This window comes from Danio rerio, chromosome 19, assembly GCF_049306965.1.
Source record: "Danio rerio strain Tuebingen ecotype United States chromosome 19, GRCz12tu, whole genome shotgun sequence".
Taxonomy (NCBI): domain Eukaryota; kingdom Metazoa; phylum Chordata; class Actinopteri; order Cypriniformes; family Danionidae; genus Danio; species Danio rerio.
This window is the reverse complement of record NC_133194.1, coordinates 33806397-33830921: the sequence shown is the minus strand read 5'-3', so window position 1 is coordinate 33830921 and position 24525 is coordinate 33806397. Positions and strand designations below refer to the sequence as shown.

General features: G+C 36.5%; 1 protein-coding gene across 1 annotated transcript; it reads left to right on the top strand.

Annotated features, from left to right (window-relative positions):
* Positions 1-5090: 5090 nt before the first annotated feature.
* Positions 5091-23125, top strand: scin (scinderin). Its single transcript, NM_001045118.2, is given in 16 exon segments — positions 5091-5362; positions 10286-10440; positions 14022-14183; positions 16145-16294; positions 16405-16497; positions 16618-16750; positions 17611-17699; positions 17799-18014; positions 18211-18347; positions 18439-18529; positions 20689-20859; positions 21191-21368; positions 21751-21872; positions 22287-22364; positions 22471-22531; positions 22684-23125. Coding segments are annotated over 16 exon segments (2202 nt in total). The 5' UTR covers positions 5091-5169; the 3' UTR covers positions 22857-23125.
* Positions 23126-24525: the final 1400 nt, after the last annotated feature.

Genomic DNA, 24525 nt, shown 5'->3' with positions numbered 1-24525 from the left:
TTTGCCAAATACTGCAGGGTAACTCACTGGAAATCTACATATATTTTCTCACAATAATCTTTGATGGCAGTGACTGACAGCTCAACCCTCCCTGAATGTATTTAAATCAGATTAATTTGTGATCACATAACAGTGATGTTGATGAAGAATTGTCTGGATCAAGAAAAGGTTTCTCATTTAAAGTAATTAAACCATTCTGAATTGTTATGGTTTCAAACATTTAAAAATTAAAATTAATTTAACCTCAAGCCCGCTCATTTGCTATTGATTTTCAAGCAAATATGTGATACACAGCTAATGTTGGGCAAATAAGCTATGGCAGTGTGTCTGTCTACTAATAACTTCCTAAAGAACAAATGTTGCTTTACATGCTATTGAAAATGTCCCACCTCCCACTTCTCAAGTCATATTTTAGTCATGATAAATTACTTTGTTCAAGTACTTTAAACTGTGTAGTAATATCCAAATATGCATATACTGTATATATATATATATATATATATATATATATATATATAGAGAGAGAGAGAGAGAGAGAGAGAGAGAGAGAGAGAGAGTAATATCACACGAGTAGCAATGCGATATGGCTGTATATCGGCACTAGTGGGAGGTATGCGTTGGATTGAAGATGCATGTCTAGTGCCTTAGTGTCCCACCACCAGTGACGATAAACAGCCATATAGCACTGCTACAAGTTTGGTATTACATTCATACAACAGTTCGACGGCATAATCATGTATATAAAAATAAATAAATCAAACACGGAACCCTTTTGTAAGAGGAACTACTTTCTTCCGCCATTCATACACATCTGCAGCTGATGTCAGAACAGTAGAAGCCGTTACTAATTCACCTATGTCACTTTAGAGCTAGTGTTTGAATTATTCTCTATTGTTATATCTAAAGTGATGACAAAACGTGATTTTGCTGACATTTTAAGATTATAAGGCTGAACGCCATTAAATGCCACAAGTCAGAGAACCGTTTTTGCTCGCCTCAGTGTGACAAGCTGATGGCCGCCAACGCACTAAATCTTTAAATATTTAAAATAGGCCCTATTCTTATAAATAAACTGCATAGTTGCAATCTAAACAACTACATTCTTGCATCTATCTATCTATCTATCTATCTATCTATCTATCTATCTATCTATCTATCTATCTATCTATCTATCTATCTATCTATCTATCTATCTATCTATCTATCTAATATTTTTATTATGTACACTGATGAGCTGGAACATTCTTATCAGTTACTAGTAAAGTCAATAATCTTTATCATCTCCTAAAAAGTCCACATAATAAGGTTGGGTCGATTAGATGTAAGCAAACAAACCATTCTCATAATCAACATGTCTAAAGTAGGAGAAATTGGTAGGAATAAATATTTGAGTACATTTGTTATGAAATATTGGTCTCAATGGAACAACAAAACTTGTTACTTGTTCTTGTTAGCTGAAACTGGAAACCTGTTCTTTATGGTTGGATGTAGTGAGAACTTGTTAAATGTAATCAAAAGAGCAGCAAACTACACACTGGCGATGTGGTCTAGGGTGCAAGGCTTATCAAAGCTATTAAAAGATCCATATCAGGGGTGTCCAAACTTGGTCCTGCGGGTCGGTGTCCTGCAGATTTTAGCTCCAACTTGCCTCAACACACACCTGCAAGGATGTTCCTAGAATGCCCAATATCTTGATTAGCCAGCCCAGGTGTGTCTGATTGTGGTTGGAACTAAACTTCGCAGGACACTGGCCCTCCAGGAATGAGTTTGGGCACCCCTCTATACTGCTGCACAGTTTTATTATTATCAATTTTCATTTACATTTTATTGAGTTGCTTTACTGCAGATCGATCAGAGTGGGTCCTATGATATTCTGTCAGCCAGTGCAAGATCAACAGCGTATTAAGCAGGTAGACAAAATGTTCTGGCTCAATGGTGTATGTAAATATGCAAGAGCTTAATAAGCATCATGAGTTATTCTGAAGCACAGTACAAAAACGAAGAAGAATGCTGATTACAATTAGAGATCACTTCAGATTCAGATTTTCAGTTTTGACTGTTGCAACTATCATAGGTTTTGTTGTTTACATACTTCATAATACAAGTACATATATTACTTTTTAAAATTCTTTGTTTGTTGTTTCCCAGAAAATGAAGTTAGCTAGCATAGTATAGCCACTAAAGGCCCTTTAAGTTTTGATCAATAAACATTAAAGATTGTTGTTTCCGAACGATAGATATTTAAAACAGCATCTACCATAAAATGAGCTATACTGTAAATTAAAAGTCTCCCAATACATCTCTTAATCCGACATTAACAAGGCATTAAACTAAACATTTGAAGGGTGCCTATTGTCTTGGATGTCTTCAATTCCTAAACTAAAAGGTAGACCTAATAAGGAATCTACCAAACTGTGAAATAATTGTGGGTAACACTTTGCAAAAACAGCACATGAATAATGATGTATCAATATGTAAACTAAACATTACTTTATTATGAATTAATGATAGGCCCAGACAGAATCTGCTAAAAAACAATTCTGCTAAAAATTTTGTAAAAAAAAAAAAAAAATCTGTGGATTTATGTGGAATGATTTTAGAAGTATCATAACTAAAACCTAATATATGAAATAAAAAATATCTATTTTTACTTTTATTTAAAGTTTACAATGCAAATTTAATTAGATCCACTTTTTTGGTAAACAAAACAAGTCTATCAGATAATATATCTTCTAAAAGACAAAAAATATTACTTTACAATCTGTATTATAAATAAATTATATGAACATGTTAATATTACTATTATTATATCACAATAATATTAGTGAAATTAATTTAAAAACCAAATAAATAAAAATGTACATATTTACACAAGTAAATTAGTAGACTCAATGATGGGCTAAAAATCTGCGTAATTCTGTGCACGCAGATTTCGTGTGTGCCTAACAATGAGTTAAGGCTTGCGCTAATAAGCCTGATTTCACGAGGAAACGCAAGTATTTTATGTTCTGTCAGTTTAGTGGCTAAATCGTATAAGTTCAGTCGTACGAAAATGTACAATTTTAAAAAGGAGGCGTTGCAACCAACCCCACCCCTAACCCTAACTGTCATTGGGTGATGAGCAAATCGTACAAAATGGTACGAATTAGATTGTACGAATTCATACGAATTAGCCACTTAATCAAAAAGTTACTAATTGCTGTGAGTCACAGAAGTTCATGTGTAAATAATGGCTACCTTAATTACTTGTTAGTTCATGATTGTTAATTATGTATTAATTAACATTTAAATTTAAGCTAAATGTAACCAACATGAACTTATGAGCAGTTATTGTATAATTACGTCAGGAGTTTACTTGCAGGGGCACATCACCGTTAGCTCATGCTTATGAACTCCTGTTTAAACTGTTGATGTTGACAGCACACATTTTATTGTTATTCAGTGTAAATGCACTAGACGGATGTGCATGAGGAGTTCATGAATAGAAAGAGTTAAAGGTTCACAAATCTCTCAAGTACTTTTTTAAAGATTTTAACAGATTTGTGTGTGTTGAGCATCAGTTAAGACAATGTTAGCACCTGTTAGCTTTAATTGTGGGGGAAACTGGATTATTTTGAGCTTTTGTCAGCTAATTTCAGCTTCCGGGTTTAAAATCATTTTTGGGACGGGATCAAAATCGGCGACGTCGAGCAAAACTGCAAGTGCAAAGATGACGCGTCGGTTTTTCATTATTATTGTTCAAAGTGGAGTTTTCTTATATGAGAAGAGCCTTCTTAATTATTCATGACTGCACATGCTTTCTGAAGGCAAGGCAGACCTGCCAGTGCCAAGCTGTGAGACATGGACCCACGGAACACAGTACTTAGCAGTACATGAAGGGTCGTATGTGTTTGTTTCCGTGATCCACAGGGTTTGTTGCATGTTTTCCCCGCGATGCTGTCAGGGCCGATACAGCAAAGCTGTTTGTGTGCAGCAAGCATTTTTGTCAGGAGAGCAGTACGAGAATTGGAGAATGGCGGACGTTGTCTTTTATCAGGAGTTCGTTCACACATAGACACATCGTCGTGCTGCTGTGTTCACCTAAATCCTCTAGATTACCAACAGGGCTAATGGTTAGGGCGAGAGACCTGCTGCACTGAGTCTGAATTCAGGCTTACGATTCAGATCCAGGGATTGAGGGAAAAGTCCTCATTTATAGTGTTTATATGAACACGATTATCTTTATAATGATAGAAATTGTGGTTATCTGTATATGAAATTACGAATAACAAATGTATTTATATTTTTATGTTTATTTCTTTGCATTTTAACTTTGTAAACTATAAACTCATGCACCTCCCCACGGTTTGCGTCTCATTTTGTGAGCTAATTGACAACAGCTGTTCGCTCTCCTCCTTCTTCCCTGCTGGCCACGCCCACTCCTGCTCTTTGCTCGCAGAGCTCCACGCCCATTATGATGCACCTTTTGAAAAAAAGTGTGGGGTGTCATGACCCTTTATTAATGGGTTAATGATAATGTGCCCCTCCCAGTAAAGTCAATATGTAATTATACAATAACATATCATGAGTTTGTGATGATTAAATTAAGCATAAACTAATGTGGTAATTAATACATTAATTAACAATCATGTACTAACAGGTAATTAAGGTAGCCGTTATTCACAAATGAACTCATGTGACTCGTAGTTAAAGTTAGTTCATGATTGCATGCATTAACTCAGTAGTTCTAGTTCATAATAAAGTAATGTTTACATATTAACACATCATTCATGTTTGTAAAATGTTACCTAATTGGGTTATAAATGTAGATTCAGTTGATCTTTTTTACCCATATTGTACATCACTTTAGGCAGCACTTAATGTTGATTGTGATGAACACTCAACATGTTGAAACATTAATGCAGTTTCATAAAAGCAACAGGAAACATTTTCTCATATCTTTTACTATCTCTTCATCCACCTCTCCCTCTCTCACTCTCTCTCTCTCTCTCTCTCTCTCTCTCTCTCTCTCTCTCTCTCTCTGCGTATTTAACTACTTTGCCATGTTCTTGAACACACCCACTTAATGTGTGAGTGAAGACATCTGCACACTGCTGTGTTATTGATTCAGTTGAGCACAGAAGTACACAGACGTCTGCCTCTCCACATCTGCACACATCGCTCTCAGATATGGTGCTTCACCACAAAGAGTTTGAGAAGGCTGGCAAGTACTCCGGTCTCCAAATATGGAGAATCGAAAAGATGGAAATAGTACCCGTGCCTGAAAGCTTTTATGGGAGCTTTTATACAGGTGATGCCTACCTGGTGCTGCACACTGTTAAACAGAAAGACTCGAGCTTCTACGATCTGCATTTCTGGCTTGGTAAGTGGAATCTTTTCTAATTAAACACAATGTTGCATTGTATTATGTTATTTCTGCAATATTATATTATATTATAATATATTATATTATGTTATATTATATTATATTATATTAAATTATATTATATTATATTATATTATATTATATTATATTATATTATATTATATCAAATTATATTATATCAAATTATATTATATCAAATTGTATTATATTATATCAAATTATATTATATTATATTATATTATATTATGTTATGTTATGTTATATTATATTATATTATATTATATTATATTATATTATATTATATTATATTATATTATATTATATTATATTATGTTGTATTATATGCCTACTCTTTATATTTTGTAATAACTTTCTCTCAGGTTTAATAATCTTTACTGAAGTGCATGTGACTGCAATTAAACAGTAAAGAGTGACTAATCTCAGTATCTTGACTAATCTAGTGCTTGAAATGTTCAAGAGGATATCTGTATGCACAACCTGCATTCACAAACATGCTCAAATGAAGATTCCAATGTAAAAAAAAAAAAAAGAAACTGGGAAATCTCAGTCGCTATTTCTAAAGCTGAGAAAAACATGGACAATCTAGCTGACACAACGCTCAAATGCTCACATTATAAACACCAATAAAGCAGAAGCAGAGTGTATGACCCCAATAAAATGACGCTGTAGTAATACAAAGGTTAGCAAGTGTGTTCTCAGAAGCAGGTCATTTGATGTTATTACTCGACTTTCATTGATAGATTTTCTCTTTATGCTTTAATTTCTAAATTTCTAAAACAAAAAATATATATATATATGTCTTATATTTTTCTGTTTAATAAGAGTGGCCTAATGTCCTATTAATAATATACAGTCGAAAAATAAAGAAAATGTCTAATTTAAAGAATATATGTATTTTAAATGTGTTAATTGTTATGTCTAGTTTTAAACTGCTTATTAATAATTCAAATCATGTGACTCAACATAAAGGAAAATGGAACAGGATATCACAGCTACTGTAAATCCTGCAGAGCATCATATCAAAGTGACAAACATAAGGTTTAAATAGATCTTTAATTTAACCTTTTCATGACACTTTGCAACTTCCCAAAAATCTAATATTTAATTCATGATATTTTTTTGTGGTGAAGCCTCAGGCACAAAAATACCTGCCCTAGTGGCTTCAAAAAGCGGACATAATCATTAAAAAAAAAAAACTTCTGTGGTCAAGCTAAAAAAAAAAAAAAGAGCATAAAACTGATATATATTAATATAATAGATATATTTATACATATATAAACATCTAATATTTTGACTATAAAACCTATTTGAATGCATATGTTTAAACTATATTAAAAATATTTTCTATTAGGGTAATGTTTAAAAAAGTGCATCCTGGAAGAATTTTTAAATATTTTAATATTTAATAAACTGAAATAATCTTACATGACCTTTGTATTATTGTTGTCATTAGTATGTTTTTATTTTGTAGGAAACTGTTATGTTTGTAAATTATGTATTAAATAGTATTTACCAATAAATAGATAAAATGACATGAAATAATACATTTAAACAATCAAAAAAAAAATACATCAATATATTTTTAAATGAATAGTTCAGCCACAATGAAAATCTGTCATCAGTTACTCAACCTTCTCTTGTTCAAAATCTGTCAGAGTTTCTTTGTTTTTATATTTTCCCAATATAAACATTCGGATATGCCATGAGTCCAAAATGAGATGTTTGACATATTCTCAACTAAAAAATGAAGAGAGGGTGGGACATAGTGTACCTCCTCCAGCCAATAGCATTTTGTTCTATAACAGCTCTGCAAGTGAGAATGGTTGAGCTCAAGTGCATCAAATGAAAAGCAGTGCTTAATTTGTAAATGGATCTTTTCCAGAACAAAACCAGGAAATAAAAGTTATTTCAGTTTTCCTAAAACTTGACATTACTAATCGATTACATTTTTTTACCCAAATTTCTGAACAGTCTTTGATTATTTTGTGCAAGATAACGTTATGGGTCAACATTGGGTAAAAAAAACATACAAACAAACAAACAAACATGTGGTTGCAAACATAAATCGTATAAAACATCAATATCCAGTTTACTAACACCACTGACATGCACTTCACTATTATGTGCCAAGCGAAAATTACTCAGTCTAATCTTCAAGAAGAGCCCACAGTTACCTCTTCCGTCATGTTTTCTAGCTGACTTTGCTTCTGTCTGTCCTGATGCATTTGCTCAGTTTCAACTTCTCAAGATCTCTTTTTGATAAGGCTTATTATCAGATTTACTGTTGGTTTATATAAAAAGATCATATGCTTGACTGCCTCTGGCATTTTGAAAATACAAATATTATTTATGTAGGCCATGTCATTATTTATTTTCACTGCTTACTGCATGTTGAACAATAATTACCGACCAATGTAAGTGATTGTAAACGTAAGAAAGCTGATTGGTCGAAAGTGCCTATCTTTATGTGTGTGCACGCACATAATCCACACCGCTTTGCTCGCTGTTTTTCACCCGGACTCATTCAAAATCTCTTTCTTATACACACGCACACATGCAGGTATTCACAAAGCAAAAGGTAATGCCGGATCAGTTCAAATAAAGACTGGAACGCAAAACACAAATATCTGACATTTCCCGGAACAGGATTTGGCAAGATCCGACTTAAATTAAGCACTGATGAAAAGCAAATGAGAAGCTTTTAAAGGGGGCGGGGCATGTCAAATACTAGCGAGCATTTGATTGGTTATGATTTGACAAGCATCTTAAAGTATGAGATGATGTAAATAACATTGATCCATTTAGGCAGAAGTGGCAAAGCTTTACATGTTTACATCAGTTTTATATCTTCTAAACGCACATTTTGTCACTGTTTTGAGCACACTAGCTTAAAGATATACTAAAATCTAGCAATACTGATACTAACATCTAAAAAACTTTATTTTAATTTCATGGAACCTTAAAAAGTGTTGATAACCGAACAGTTGATGGTAGCCACTGACTTCCGTAGAGTTTTATTTTTAATAAACATCGATGGCTAATGCCAGTTTTCTTGTAAAAAATTTACAAGCCATTTAGTTGCCAGAAAACACGTGTACAGACACGGTTTTTTACAGTTTCCTTCCTCTACTTAAAGTGCTTTCTTTCCATTAGATGTTTCAGCTATGTCAATATCACTGGCCTTGAGTGTACAGTGGCCATAACCACACACATACACACACTCCATTATGAATCATTAACGACTTCCAGTCTAAATGAATTCTCTTGATGTCTTTACCCATCGTGTCTTTGTTGTCAAGTCATTTACTCTGCCTAAAATCGTTGGCGTCTCACAGAACAGCATTTCACCTCCAACAACACATCTGTGGTCACAGGCTTCAGCTAGTGCAGCAAACTGTAAAACGGATGCTGGCTGAAAGAACAAACACTTTGGGTCTCAGATGTTAAGTGTGAAAAAGTTTCTGGTTAAGAAAAGTTAGCTTGTGCCACTGAAGAGCTGAACGTGTACGAGAGTAGAAGATAAACAACCAGTGAATGATAAAATAGTGAAGGGAATATAGAAATCAACGACTTATACTGAATTGTATATCGCCACTGTTACAACTACCTGACAAAAGTCTTGTTGTCGATCCCAGTTATAAGAGCAACAAATAATAGCTTGACGTCTAGTTGATCATTTGGACCCAAGATTCTAACAGAAATCAGTCAAGTTTGGTGAAATATTTGTAATTCTTTAAATTATATTTCAATATAGCTTAGGCTATTTTAACTAGATATGACACTATATTGTTTAAAGTCTATGAACGTGGGCACGTAACTAGTTAAGTTTTATGTCTTTCTGTTGTATTTATAATGTGTATTATCTCCAAAATAAATAAAGAAAAAAGCCGCTCGCGGCATAGCAGAGCTGTGAAGGAGCGCTCTTGCCCGGTCTCACACACACATACAGGCATCTAAACGTGCACAAACAAACATTTTAAACTTGACAAAAACTCTCGAAAACTTTTACTGTCTGCTGTGTCTTTAATATGGTGTAAAGATTATTATGCGTTATTGAAACATAAAGGAGGACGCAGCAAAAAACGTCACTATAAATTAAAACTACTTTATTATTTTATGCAACAGCCTTACATTTAAAAGGGAAACATAAGGGTGATCATACGCAAAAAGACCCCAGACTATAAGGCTAGATGTTTTCTTTCCCTTATTTATTTATTTATTTGTTTGGCGCATGTACTCATGTGCGATCAGAAAACTGCCCGCCTCTCCTTTCACTCCGCCCCGAAGCCCCAGCTGGCCCTCTTTGGCCCAAGGTATTCGGCGGGCCGAAAAAGGCCGGCCGCTGGCCCCAAGAAAGCCCCGCTTTGGCCCGATTAGGCCCCGGAAGTGACAGTGGAAACGCCACTGGCCTTGGCTCGCCCTGGCTTGCTCGCTTTAGGCGCGATAGTGGAAACGCGGCTAATGTAAAATAAAAATGTGGAAAGGGTCTAAATCTTCTTTGGTTGGCCGCTTTTGACAATTGCCATGCTAGACCTCATCTTTAAACATGACATGTTATTGAAGTGTGCTAGCCAGATTGAATTTAAAGGGGACCTATTATGCAAAAATCACTTTTATAAGAGGTTTAAACACAGCTGTGCGGCAGCAGTGTGTGAATACATCCAGCATCTAATGGTAAAAATTTATTATATTTTTATAATCATACTTCATAAAAACAGTTTGCAGAAATACTATTGGCATTCTCCCTTTGTACATGTCATCAGAGCGGGAACGCCCCACCTATTAGTGATGATCTCTCCTGCATTAATATAAACAGCCCTGAGTGTGAAGCAGCCGTCCATCTTTCAATCAACCAAAATGCATCTTTCTCAAAAGGGCAAATATTCTTTCTCTGTCTAGGTAAGGAATGTTCTCAAGATGAAAGTACAGCAGCAGCCATCTTTTCAACTCAAATGGATGACTACCTGGGAGGTAAACCAGTTCAGTATCGTGAAATCCAGGGTTTTGAGTCCACCGTCTTCACCAGCTACTTCAAAGGCGGGATAAAGTATAAGGTTTGAGATGTTTTATATTACTTCTACTAATGCTGAAACAAAGGCTTTCTGAAATCCAGAATGTAAAGCCTGAAGTAAATATGGCTGCATTTCTTCTACCAAAACAAACGCTACTGGGCATTTCTTTTTGCACTTACATATGACCTCCATATGGACGGCTTTCCTGCTGTTACCAGTTTGTCCAGTAGCTCTCCCTGTATGTCAGAGCATTTGAGATGCAGAGAGGAATTGACCACGATGACGGGGTTCGAATCCGGCAAAGAATGGTTGTAAAAAGCCAAAAAAATAAATAAATAAATGACACAAACAAGTAAATTACAGGGTGAGGATGTGGTAAAATCTTAAATTGTGGAAAAATCAAGCAAGGGCTTTTCTTTTTCTGCATTGCTTTTTAAAACTGTCAGTTGGGTTTAAAGAAGTGAGTGGGCGGGTCGATTGGTGCTTTTGAAAACACTATAGGGTATATGTGAAGCTAGTGTTTCTTCGCTTACTAATAAACTTCCGGTGAACGGTTAATGTGACTTTTTCCATTTTATACAGTTCCTTTTACAGCATTGATGTTGTAATGTAACTAAAATACAATCGGTTAAATAGACTTTGGCATTCATTTAGTTGCTTAAGCATGAAGCGAGACAAAAAGCCTTTTACTCGCACACGCCCGTCAGAATCGGCAGGCTAGCGCAGAAGCTCCATTGAACAGTGGCGCCCCCAGAAAATTTTCTTAGGGGAGGCCAGAAGAGGCACACTAAAAAAATAATGAATTCAGTGTAATGTTATATTTTTGTTTTTGGTAAAAGAAATAATGTAGTTTTTATTCATTTAATTAATTTTTTTTTAAATATTGCAATTTATTCCTTGAAATAATTCAGGAAGTACATGGTCAAACCAAATAAAAATCTATGTTTAGTTTAAAAACACTTTTATATATATATACTGTACAAATAACTCTTTTTTTTACGTGCTTTTATTGTACATCATACGGTATATGCCAAGTCTAAAATTAATGAAGATTAATGAGTTTATTATTCCCAGAGATGGGTTGCAGCTGGAAGGGCATCCGCTGTGTAAAAATGTGCTAGATAAGTTGGCGGTTCATTCCACTGTGGTGACCCTGGATTAATAAAGGGACTAAGCCGAAAAGAAACTGAAAGAATAATGAGTTTATTAATAACCCAAACACATGAACAAACTGAACAATAGGCATTTCTATATACACACTCACTATACCAAATAATATCATTTATCCATATTGCTTTTTGAGCCAATTTATTAATGCAGCTTCTTCTATTGATATACTGTACCTTAAGGTAAATATTAAATTGTCTTTGCTGTCTATTGAAGGTGTGTGCGTGCTGTCAACGACGATCGGGGAGGGTAGTGGCGGTTCTTGTTTAAATGACACCCTGGGCAAACCACCCTATACACCCCCACCTCCCTTGAATTGTTAGATTTGTTATTTAATAAGCATAACAATTTATTTATATTTATTCTAAAAAATACAAAATAATATTAATATTATTAAACAATTATTATTCTAAATAAATAACAGAAATCAATCCCAAATATTACTGGAAAACAACAACTGGAGTGATATGCCAAGATCATTTAAGAAACATTTTGCATGAAATTTAATTATGACAATTCTAAAGAATTATCTGTGGTCTTAGACCAGATCATGGCTGAGAAATCATGTTATGAAGTCTTACCTCCCTGACTCATTATCCATCCTTTCTGCTTTAAAGCCATGCTTAGTGAAAGTAACATCATCATCATCATCATCATCATAATCATTATATTATATAAACTTTAGTTGACTTTCAAAACTCGCTGTGTGCCGACACCTCTGCACAAAAGGCTGTTACTCCGGTTTCACAGCACATGAGCGGCACCTATTTTATTGGCGTGCATGGAAACAACCAACCGGGATTCACACAGGAGTGCGTGAGGCACGTGGGAATGGTTTTCTGCTCGCATGCGTCAGTTTGCTTTCACCAGCATTGAACCAGAGGGGGAGAGCTACGTCAGTAACACCAACAATAATTTAGTGGCTGCATTTTATTTATTTATTTATTTAAATATTGGGAATTTATAAGTACATTTAAATCAATAATGTCAACAGCAAAATTATATTGGGGTGGCCAGGGGTGGCCAGAGTTTACCGTGGTGTGGCCGTGGCCACCCCTGGCCACCCCTTGGGGGCGCCCCTGCCATTGAATATACTGGTTTAAAATAAATTTTCATATTTTAATGACATGGCGGGGAAAAATGTAATTTAATGCTGTGTTTCTTGTACATTCGGAGACCCACTTTATATCAGATATCACTCAGCCAATGAAGATTGTGGATTTTTTAAAGAAAACAGACCTTAAACGTGCCGATTTTGCAATGGCATACAGTTCACTGGAATCACTTAACCCAGGTTACTGACACATGAAAAGTCCTTTAGCATACTTATATACCCTATTGGTTGAGTTTAGAAAGGAAGAGGGTGGGTCAGTCGATCAGTCCGTAAGTCAACAGCGACCTCTGGTGGATTTATAGGAAAAGAGCAGGCGCGAATGGCACTCGCGAGAGAAATTTATGATCTCAAAAAGCATGCACAGCGGCCTCTGATGGATTCGCGAAAAGAAAAACTGAAACCTCCAAGGATATATTTAGTGCTCTCCAGAAATGTATATAGTGGTAAAATTTTTTTGAATGAGTCTGGGGTGGACATATTATATGAAGTCTGCAAAAAAAACTTATCCAGCATATGTTTTACGCAGCGGATGCCCTTCCAGCTGCAACCACATACACAATCATACACTTTGGACAATTTAGCCTACCCATTTCACCTGTACCGCATTTCTTTGGACTGTGGGGGAAACTGGAGCACCTGGATGAAACCCACACGAACGCAGGGAGAACATGCAAACTCCACAAAGAAACGCCAACTGACCCAGCCGAGGCTCGAACCAGCAACCTTCTTGCTGTGAGGTGACAGCACTACCTACTGCGCCACCTGCCTTAAGATATCAAACTTTAAGTACATTTTGGGCTAAAAATAACAATTCAAACTATATTTTATAAGGAAATTGAGTGAATACAAAAAAATGTCCGAACGTAGTTTTACAAACCTCCTTTTACTAATAAATAAAGCACAAAATTTATTTTTTATTTTGAGCATATTGGGTGCTTCATCATTTTTCATTATCCACTGACTCCCATCTGTGCTGCTCTTCGCTCCAGCATCATGTTATTTAAAGTAATGGCTGAAAGCTGCTAAAGTAAATTTTTGCAAATCCACAAAATGTTTCCTACACCCCACTGTGCAAATCCAGGATTAGTCTTTATGTTTACAATTTGGGTGAGGTCAAACTACTCCAATAGAAATTGACTAGCTAAAAGCAAACTTTTACGATCATCTGAAAGGATGTTGTGTTTTAGCGTGTGTTTTGAAACACTCAGTTCCTGATTGTTGCATTTGGCCTCAAACTGAGAGTGTTTCATGAGTTTATAAATAGAAACTGTGTTTGAAGTGGAAAAACATGAAGAAAGAGTGCAGGAAAGAAAAATAGAACAATATTTTCTTACCTTCTCAGAGTGGTGGAGTGGCATCAGGATTTCAACATGTGATCACCAATGATCTTACAGCCCGGAGACTCTTCCATATTAAGGGCAGGCGAACTGTCCGGGCCACAGAAGTTCCTCTCAGCTGGGCCAGTTTCAACAACGGTGACTGTTTCATTGTTGATCTGGGACCGGTAAGACCTGCAATAATATATAAAGTCAGGCATAAATACAGCAAGCACCAGGACCCTTAACTCTAATTAAGATAACTATTGTAATTATAAATTTTAATACTTTGCCACTATCCTAACCATTAGGGTTTTACCCATTTATCAGCAAGAAATACAATACAATTAATATACTGTTCTTCCAATTTCTTCCAAGTAACAAAATGGTTCTATAATAGGCTTGTTATATTTACATAACACATAAATATAATACACAATATTTCAAATTTTCTAAAATCATACAAAGTATGTGATACTAAATTTCAGTGACTTTTTCACTAAAAATCATAAAAGTTACTTCTAATAACAGGCAGTTTATTAGAGGGCATAAAGAGGGCAATTAACACATTGCCAATTAACTGCAAAAAAATTATCACATAAAGTAGAGATAATACAGTGTAACTCTCAAAACACCCCAAAAAAGGCCATGTACTGTATGCAAATTTCCAGCAACAGCAACTGGCTGGTTCAGTAACTTGTCAGCGTGTATTTATATATCCACTTTGTATGCTCTTTGGGTGGATTTGATTATTGGACTGCTGTCAAATTACTCTGACTGTCAACACATGGTGGAAAGCAAATGTTATGAAAGCACAAGGAACCACGTCTCAGATCAAACAACAGATGCATCCCTTAAGCAACTAACAACTCTTAAGATCTGGCTGATACTTCTGCATCAATCGATTGCCGTGACCCACGGCACATGCCTTGCACATAGGCGCGCATCTATAGTTCTGCACGCTGTTTGTGTTGCTCTGCAATAATATTTCTGAAATGCTAGATGGCATTAGGTTTTTATGTTCCTCTGTGTCGAGTTTCTTCTTGGGTTTTTTTTGTTTTTTTTCTGAACGCTACCTTAATGTAGAAGTTGCTAAAACTCATTCATTCAGAGGGAGGAACATAAGGTATACAAACAAAAGTTTCCATCTGGAGCTTCTTCACGGGTTTCAACACTTGTAAACACTCGCTCCATCTGGCTTACGGCTCTCAGCACCACCCACATTTGTCAGAGCTATCAAGCTGACCAATCACAGAGCTTGTCGGCGTCAGCCACGGCGAGGGCTATGTGACTGTGCAAAGGCTGCGTCAGAGGATACACGTGTACTTGACACAGAAGTATAAATTAGCCTTCACGTGGCCTTATAGCCCTCACTGTGGCTGACTCTGACACGCACCTCTCAAAAGATTTACATTCACATCGCAACAAGGCGTAGGGCAAGCTCTGTGATTAGTCGGCTTGGTAGCTGTGACCAGTGTGGGTGGGACCGAGAGCATGCAAACCCGCTAAAGTGAATGTTTACAAGTGTCAAGTCCCATGAAGTAGGTATAGATGGAAACTTTTGTTTTGTGTTTAACTCATAATTAAAGTTGTTGCAGTTCCCTCTTCTGAATGAGCAAGTTTTAGCTACATGTTCATTAAGGTAGCGGTCAGGCAAAACAAAACACCTGCGAAGAAACTCAGTACAGAGGAACCTAACATAACCTACTGCCCGCTAGAATTTTGGAAGTGTCATTACAAAACAACACAAACAGCATGCAGAAGTATAAATGCATGACTACGCGCAAGGCAGCAGCTGTGGGTCATGGCGATCACTCGACACAGAAGTATAAATTAGCCTTTTCTGACCTCATGCTGCGCAGAATGGTCTGCAGGAATATCAAACCATTGAACTGAACAGTTTGGCAGCACACTTAGGGCTTTACCTTCTCACTTCTCTAATGGAATTTACAGAACAGTCAATTAACCAGTACTGACAAATATTGACTGATATCATTCCATAATGACAGGGCAGGGTATTTTCAAAGGTAACGTAAAAAAAGCGTTCTTCCTAAGAAATTTCATGTGTCAAAACAATTACCATGAATGAAACCCAAGTCTTCCTAGGAAACCAACCTGTTTACAAATAACAACTTGTCTTAAAAACTAGGTAATCTACCAATGGTGTGGGTCTAAATGCAACAAGTTTGAGCGCATCAAAGCAGCCCAAGTGGGTACAGGCATTCGAGACAACGAGAGGAGCGGACGAGCTAAACTGGTGGTTATAGAAGAAGGACAAGAGCCCGCAGAGATGACAGAGGTATTAAATAAAAGTGTTAAAATATACACCATAACACAGCGTTCACTGTAGGCAACACAATATCTGGTTTATGAGGAAAGTTTTTCCTTTTTATACCTTATACTTTACAGGTTCTTGGTGTGAAGCCTGAAATCCCTGAAGGTGATGATAGCGAGGATGCAGTTGCTGACGTGTCAAACAGGAAGATGGCCAGTCTTTACATGGTAAACAAGTCTATAAACTTCAGCCTAATTCATTTCTACAAATTCAATAGATACATGCAATACACAATCATACAAAAAAAACGTAATAATTTATTATTTAAATATATTTGTACTTTACAGGTGTCAGATGCAACAGGAAAAATGCAAGTGTCGCTGGTATCAAAGGACAACCCTTTTGATCAAAGTAACCTGTTGTCTGACGAATGCTTCATTCTGGATCATGGAAAAAACAAAATGATCTTTGTATGGAAAGGTAAAGCTATTAAACCAGAGGTGTCCAAACCTGCTCCTGGAGATCCTCTAATTCACCATTGTTTTCACACTGAACATCTATCTTGGGAAGCATTCAGTCACTGCATTGGTCACACTGCGTGATAGATCAGTGACGGAAGTTTACACACTGCATGACTACATTTAAAAAACTTGCAGATAATTCTGTCTAGCTGAAACACATGCAAGAAGTGGAAAGGATTTAGCTTAATGTCTCACAAGACTGTGGTAGTCTGCAATACGTTTGCCATTCAAATGGTCTGTGCACTATTTTGCAACAAAAGGAGTTCAATGAATAATTTTGCAATGTGATGCTGCTGATGTTTGATTTCTGTTTAATGGTATTGTAAAGCTTATTTATTTTGAGATTGTGGCCTATAATTCCTCTTCGAACACCCACTGCCCTTTATCTAGCTCTCTAATTGGCTGTAGGTCATTGCCAGTGTGTTTTTCAGTCAGAATGATTTGAACTAAATATTATGCTAAATATTTCACATATTGGTGATTTTCTCAGACCGTGTCTTTGATAATTGACACTGCATGCTTTTCTTAGGATTTCAGTCATTGGTTGATGATGTTTTAAAATTTGTTGGTTAGTGAAAATCAGGGCTATAATCGTGCAGAGTGAACTTGGAATGATTTACAGAGTTAAGCTCCTAGCCGAATGAAACACAACTAAACAACTGAAGTAATTAAAATCTCCAGGATTAATAGAAATTTCTAGACAAATGTGTTGGAGGAAAATTTTGCAGGACATGGACCTTCCAGGATCAGGGCTAGATGACTCTGCATTAAAAATGAGTTGTGTGACATTCAAAATGCCTGACATTATTTTTAATTTAGGCCACAATGCAAATCCAAGTGAGAGAAAAGAGGCCATGAAAACAGCTGAGAGCTTCATTAAGCAGATGGGATATCCTCAAAACACACAGGTTCATAAGCATTAGATATGCACATTTGTTTTGCTGCATTATTTTGTACATTATCAAGTATAGAGCTTGGATTACAGGTCTTTTCATCTTTGTACACAGATCCAGGTTCTTCCAGAAGGTGGAGAAACACCCATCTTTAAGCAGTTCTTCAAGAGTTGGAAAGAGAAGGACCAGGCCGAGGGTTTAGGCAGAGTCTTTGTCACAGAGCGGATCGCTAAGATCAAACAAGAGAAGTTTGATGCCTCCAAGCTGCACGAATCTCGGCAAATGGCTGCTCAGTACAACATGGTTGACGACGGCGCTGGAAAAACAGAGGTCAGATTTTGCATTAAGGAGATTGGAGACTATATAGGTGACTGTATAAGAGAATAAAACTAGCGACTACTACTCTATTACTATTCTAATTCTTACACATGTCTCTATTTTGAAAGAAAATTAACAAATGAAACCCAGTTATTCTGAACTGTGAATAGATTTGATGTGATATTTTTAATCTGTGGTTGTTTAACAGATATGGAGGGTGGAGTGTGGTGCTACCAAAGGTGATACCAAGGTTCCTGTAGACCCAGAGACATACGGCCAGTTCTATGGAGGCGACTGCTATATCATTTTATATAGGTACTCCAAAGGAGAAATCATTTACACCTGGTAAGTCATGTGGAAGTGCTAAGTTTCCCAAGAGAAAGTCAAGTCATGTAAAAAAAAAATAAAGCTTACTGCTCTATGCTTTTACTCTCAGGCAAGGTTCCCGCAGCACCATTGATGAACTGACAGCTTCAGCTTTTCTCACTGTTGAACTAGACCGTTCACTGGGGGGAAATGCTGTTCAGGTGAGGAGATTTGAGTTTTACCTATCCACTCATTTATTGACTGTAACTAGGTCAAGATCAAGGTGTCAAATAATTCCTGGAGGGCCTCAGCTCAGCATAGTTTAGATTTAGCTGTAATTATACAAACTTAATCAAATTAATTGAGTCCTTTAGGCTTGTTTGAATTGTTTTGAAGCAGGGTTGGAATTAACCTCTGCACGGCTACAGCCCTTTATTAACTGAGTTTGACACCTCTGGTCTAGTTCATTGGATTATAGCAGAACTGGGCAACTCTGGCTCTCAAGATCCAATGTCCTGTAAAGTTAAACTTCATCAAATTTACCTGTAGCTTTCTAGTAATCCTAAAGCCATGAAATAGTAGTTTGTTCATGTGTGTTTGATTAGTGTTGAAGGTAAAGGCCTAGTCCTAGATTATGAACCAGCTCAGTGTTTCCTGATGCAGATCCTGAAGTGCCCTAAACACAGCACATGTAGTCTGTCTTCTTAAAAAAAAAAAAAAAAACACACCAGACTCAACTCATTAGATCTTTAGTAGTGACTCCAAGACCTGAAATTGTTCTGTCAGATGAGAAAGACAATGTACACTATTGAGGACACCCCAGATTCATGTTGGGAAACCCCTGAACCAGAAAAATAAGTGCAGCAAAGATGTACAACCCAAGGTCTGACTAAAAACCTTAAAAAAGTGACTGGAGTACATTTGCGTATGAACAACATATATAGGTTGTGACTATTTCCCAAATCAACGTGTTGCCAAAACAGAACTTGTGAATATAGCTAGTAAGCAATGCAATTGCAAGATGCACCCCAGGCTTGTGCAGTGGCGCCCCCAGAAAATTTTCTTAGGGGTGGCCAGAAGAGGCCGCACCAAATCTTGGGGTGGCACACAAAAAAATTATGAATTCAGTGTAATGTTATATTTTTGTTTTTGGTAAATGTAATAATGTAGTTTTTATTCATTTAATTAATTCTTCTTGAAATATTGCTATTTATTCCTTGAAGTAATTCAGGAAGTACATGTGCAAACCAAATAAAAATCTGTTTAGTTTAAAAACACTTTTCATATGAAAGAATGATAAGTTTATTAATAACCCAAACAAATGAACAAACTGAACAAAAGGGATTACTATACACACTCACTATACCTAATAATATAATTTATCCATATTACTTTTTGAGCCATTTTATTAATGCAGCTTCTTCTATTGATATACTGTACCTTAAGGTAAATATTAAATTGCCATTGCTGTCTATTGAAGGTGTGTGCGTGCTGTCAACGACGATCGGGAAGGGTAGTGGCGGTTCTAGTTTAAATGACACCCTGGGCGAACCACCCTATACACCCCCACCTCCCTTGAATTGTTAGATTTGTTATTCAATAAATATAGCAATTTATTTATATTTATTTTATTATTATTTATATACAATTATTATTCTGAATAAATAACAAATCAATCCTAAATATTACTGGAAAACAACAACTGGAGTGATATGCCAAGATCACTTAAGAAACCATTTGCATGAAAATTATTTATGACAATTCTAAATAATACAAAAAATGTATTATAGAATTATCTGTGGTCTTAGACCAGATCATGGCTGAGAAATCATGTTATGAAGTCTTACCTCCCTGACTCATTATCCCTCCTTTCTGCTTTAAAGGCATGCTTAGTGAAAGTAACATCATCATCATCATATTATATAAACTTTAGACGACTTTCACCTCTGCACAAAAGGCTGTTACTCCGTTTCACGGCGCATGAGCAGTGCGTATTTTGTCGGCGTGCATGCAAACAACCAACCGGGATTCACACAGGAGTGCGTGAGGCGCGCGGGAATGGTTTTCTGCGCGCATGCGTCAGTTTGCTTTCACCAGCATTCAGCATTGAACCAGCACTAAGGGGGAGAGACAATGAATCAGCTACGTCAGTAACACCAACAATAATTTAGTGGTTGCATTTTATTTATTTAAACATTGGGGATTTATAAGTACATTTAAATCAATAATGTCAACAGCAAAATTATATTGGGGTGGCCACAGGGGTGGCCAGAGTTTACCGAGGGGTGGCCGTGGCCACCCCTGGCCACCCCTTGGGGGCGCCCCTGGGCTTGTGGGGTTATTTTTAATGAAGCCTCACTATCATTCAATGTCCAACCAGGTAAGAGTGACTCAAGGAAAGGAACCACCTCATTTGCTGAGCCTCTTCAAAGACAAGCCTTTGATTGTGTATAAAGATGGGACATCTAGAAAAGGAGGACAGGCTCCTGCAGCTCCAACCCGCCTCTTTCAAGTGCACAAGAACCTGGGAACCATTACAAGGATTAGTGAGGTGAGTCCTGGTTTGCACATGGAGACAACGCTGTTCTAGCACAATGTCCAAGACAAATGAGTTTGGTCATCAGAAAATGATAGATGGAGATAAATCAAATGTTCAAGTTAACCTGATCTTGCAAAATGGTGAAAGATGGTTAATTCACTAGACTGCAATGTGGTGGTAACCTGATAAATTTATAGGTCATCTGTTTAGCACAGGAAGATTGTCTAGGCCAAGATGGTGGAGATTTGCCTGATTCTCCAAATCAGTGTTGACCATTTGTGGTTGGAGTGGCCTATTTTGATTTTGATGTGTCCTCTGAGTGTGTTGGTTTGTGGTCTAACAGGTGGATGCTAAAGCATCAAGTTTGAACAGCAATGATGCCTATCTGCTGAAGTTACCTCAGGGAGATGGGTACATTTGGAAGGGAAAGGGGGCCAGTGAAGAAGAGGAAAAAGCTGCAAAGTACATGACCGAGAAGCTGAACTGCAAAACCAAAATGGTTGTTGAAGGAAAGGAGCCAGGTAAAGCTAATATGGATTCAATGACATACTTTTGACCATGGCTTTATGATACAAGGAACATTTGTGATGTACAATATTGATGTTAAGTATTGCAGATGTTTTGATTCTTCAACTTTGTCGCCTTCTCCTTTCACTTTCAGGACCGGTCTATCCAATAGCATAATAGCACTTAATGATAGTAAGACCCAATCTGATTGGTAGAATTTGGACAAACAATACACAAATGCTTGGCACATAGAATATTTTTAAATTTGATCACATCTTTGAGACCTGGACATTGAATGTACTATAATCACAATAACATTTTATTTATTGTGCAACTTTCCTTTTAACTAAGATCATTAGACTTATATGCACTAACTTCTCATTTTCCCTTTAAAAGAGGCCTTTTGGATGGCTCTGGGTGGAAAGACAGAGTATCAGACGTCTGGGTTGTTGGAGAGTAGAACTATAGCACATCCTCCTCGACTGTTCGCCTGCTCCAACAAAACTGGAAAGTTCATTGTGAGTATCCTAGACCTGATAAAACTAAGTCCAGTTTAGTTTTACACTGGGATTTTACTCTCAGAAGAAAATGTAACTATTTTACACTTTGTCAGTTTAAAAACTACTTTGTATGAATTCATGCGATTTCATTCGTAAAAATATTGTACAAAAAGGTGTGACACCAAACCAAACTCCTAAGCACAATCATGGGGGATGAGCAAATCATACTGAAATGTACAAATAAGATCTTACAAATTTATACAATTTAGTCACTCAGTCAAAAAGTTAGGAATTGGCGCAAGATATATAGTTCAACATGTTTTGCATTGGAGCCAATGCTGACCATGTAAAACAGAACCTGTCTGTGCTAAATGATCAGATACATACGGTCAAACTGAACTACTGATTGAAAACTGACTTTTACAACTATAGATCGAAGAAGTACCTGGTGAGTTTAACCAAGATGATCTGGCTGAAGATGATGTCATGCTGCTGGATGTCTGGGATTCGGTTAGACGCTTATCTCTCTTTATGACTTCCTCATGGATTATGTTTAAGATTCAAAGGTATCTCCTGCCTTGGGTGTAGCCATGATGACTCTTGATTTCCCCCTCAGGTTTTTGTGTGGATTGGGAAGGATGCCAATGAGGTGGAGAGGACTGAGTCTGTGAAATCCGGTGAGATGCCTCAGGCACACATTCATTTGAGTCAAATTAAAGGGATAAACATGAAATTTAAAATACAAAAATCAACATTTTCAATATGTCGTCTGTTGGCTAACTAATAAATATGGTCATTTAACTTTCTGAATACTGTTGTACTTTTGCAGCAAAGATCTACATTGAGACAGACCCATCAGGACGGGACAAGGGGACTCCTTTGGTTGTGGTAAAGCAGGGACATGAGCCCCCCACCTTCACCGGCTGGTTCCTGGCGTGGGACGCCTCTCGATGGGACGGTGACCTCATGGCAAGAGCACTGAATTCCCTCTCTGTAGTTTAATGAAAGGCTCAGTTCTGAACTCAATGGACTTCACTGGAAATATAAAACAGATGTTTGTTTATGGAGGCATGAAGAGTGAACTATATTGATATATTCTATGAAAATCTTTTTAAAAATACTCCTCCACCCATCCTAAATACTCCAATTCACTTTTGATCATAAAGTTGTGCACATCATTTAGAAGGGTTCGCACAGTTTTGTTTCTTCTCTGAATTTCTGTAAGCATGATTTAAAAATGTATTATTAAAGAATCAATGCACTTTTGAAAATGATTTTGTCTTTGTTAATGCAGCACACCAGAACCCCCTAGAGACACAAGATACATTTATACAAGTAGAATAAACATTCTAGACCAGGGGTTTTCAAACTTTTTCAGCTGAGGGCCCCTTTGTGTAAGGCGAATTCTTTTGGGGACCCCCCTAAAATAAAAATGACGCCACCCCCTCAAATTAACAACTGTACTTAATTTTTTTTATTGTATTATTCAATACATTTATATTATTATATATTATTCAATAAATTTATATTATTCATTATCTGGATTGATTTTTGTAAGATGTTAGTTGAGTTGACATGGTTTTAGTGCTTCAATCTATTGATCAAATCTTGATGCGCAGTACTCATTGTGGTCTGCTCTCACTGGATTATTCCATCAAGCCATATTTTGTGTACAAGTCGTCACTTTACACAGTTTTTATGCCATTTTTATGCTTTTTTTCAGCCTATGCACAGCTAGACTCTTCTGTATTTACCCTTACAGCTGAGAGTCTAAATGTATCTAAAGATTTAAAGCTTTAAAGTTTTAAAGAGTTTTGTCATTCATCAGCCTGTTAACAGTTAACTGTACTGTTGTAACTAGCAATACTACAATGGAGGCTGTGTGTTTTGTTTATTTTTATTCCTTTTTTTTTTGTGCACATCATAATTTTCTCAGGTCGACAATCCTGACTTACACTGATAAAAAAATAATTTCCTAAATGCAATCTAGAATTGGGTATTCAAGTTCAAAGAGCCACAAGTTTTACTTTGCATAATTTTAGAAGCTTTGCTGACTTTAAAATGTTCATACCAGTTTGTTCTATTAATAATAATACTGAACATTACATTTAAATTAGTTACACAAACAAATATGGGAAAAAGTGGAACAAAAATGCATTTATATTCAGAGTATTAAAATTTGATCAGGTATGTTGAGCTCCATTAAATACAGAACACTAATACATTTTAATATTTAATAATTATTAGCCCTATAACATAACACAAACAGATACATTATAATTTTTAAAGGCTATAGTGGTTTTACTCAGTGTGTATACAATTTAGTTTTTTTAATCATCCAGTTATGAACCAATGTGAGTAAGAGGTCCACTGCAGAGCTCATCCAGCTGTCATTAGTGTAACAGGAGTGAAACTCTGAGAACTCGCTGATGTGATGACAGCTCCATTCATTGTTATTGCAGCACTTTTTGCTTTACAATTGTAATATGTTTGTTTGCCATGCTGCAAAGAGGACCGTCTGATATTTGTACAATGCAAAGTGTAAAAGCCTGTCGCGCTGTGGACGAGGTGCAATGTTGTGCCGTGTCTTTAAAATGCTATTTGTTCTCTATGAGTGAAGCCTGCGCAGAGAGGCGCGCACTCCGCAGCACCTCGGTTACTTAGGAACGCA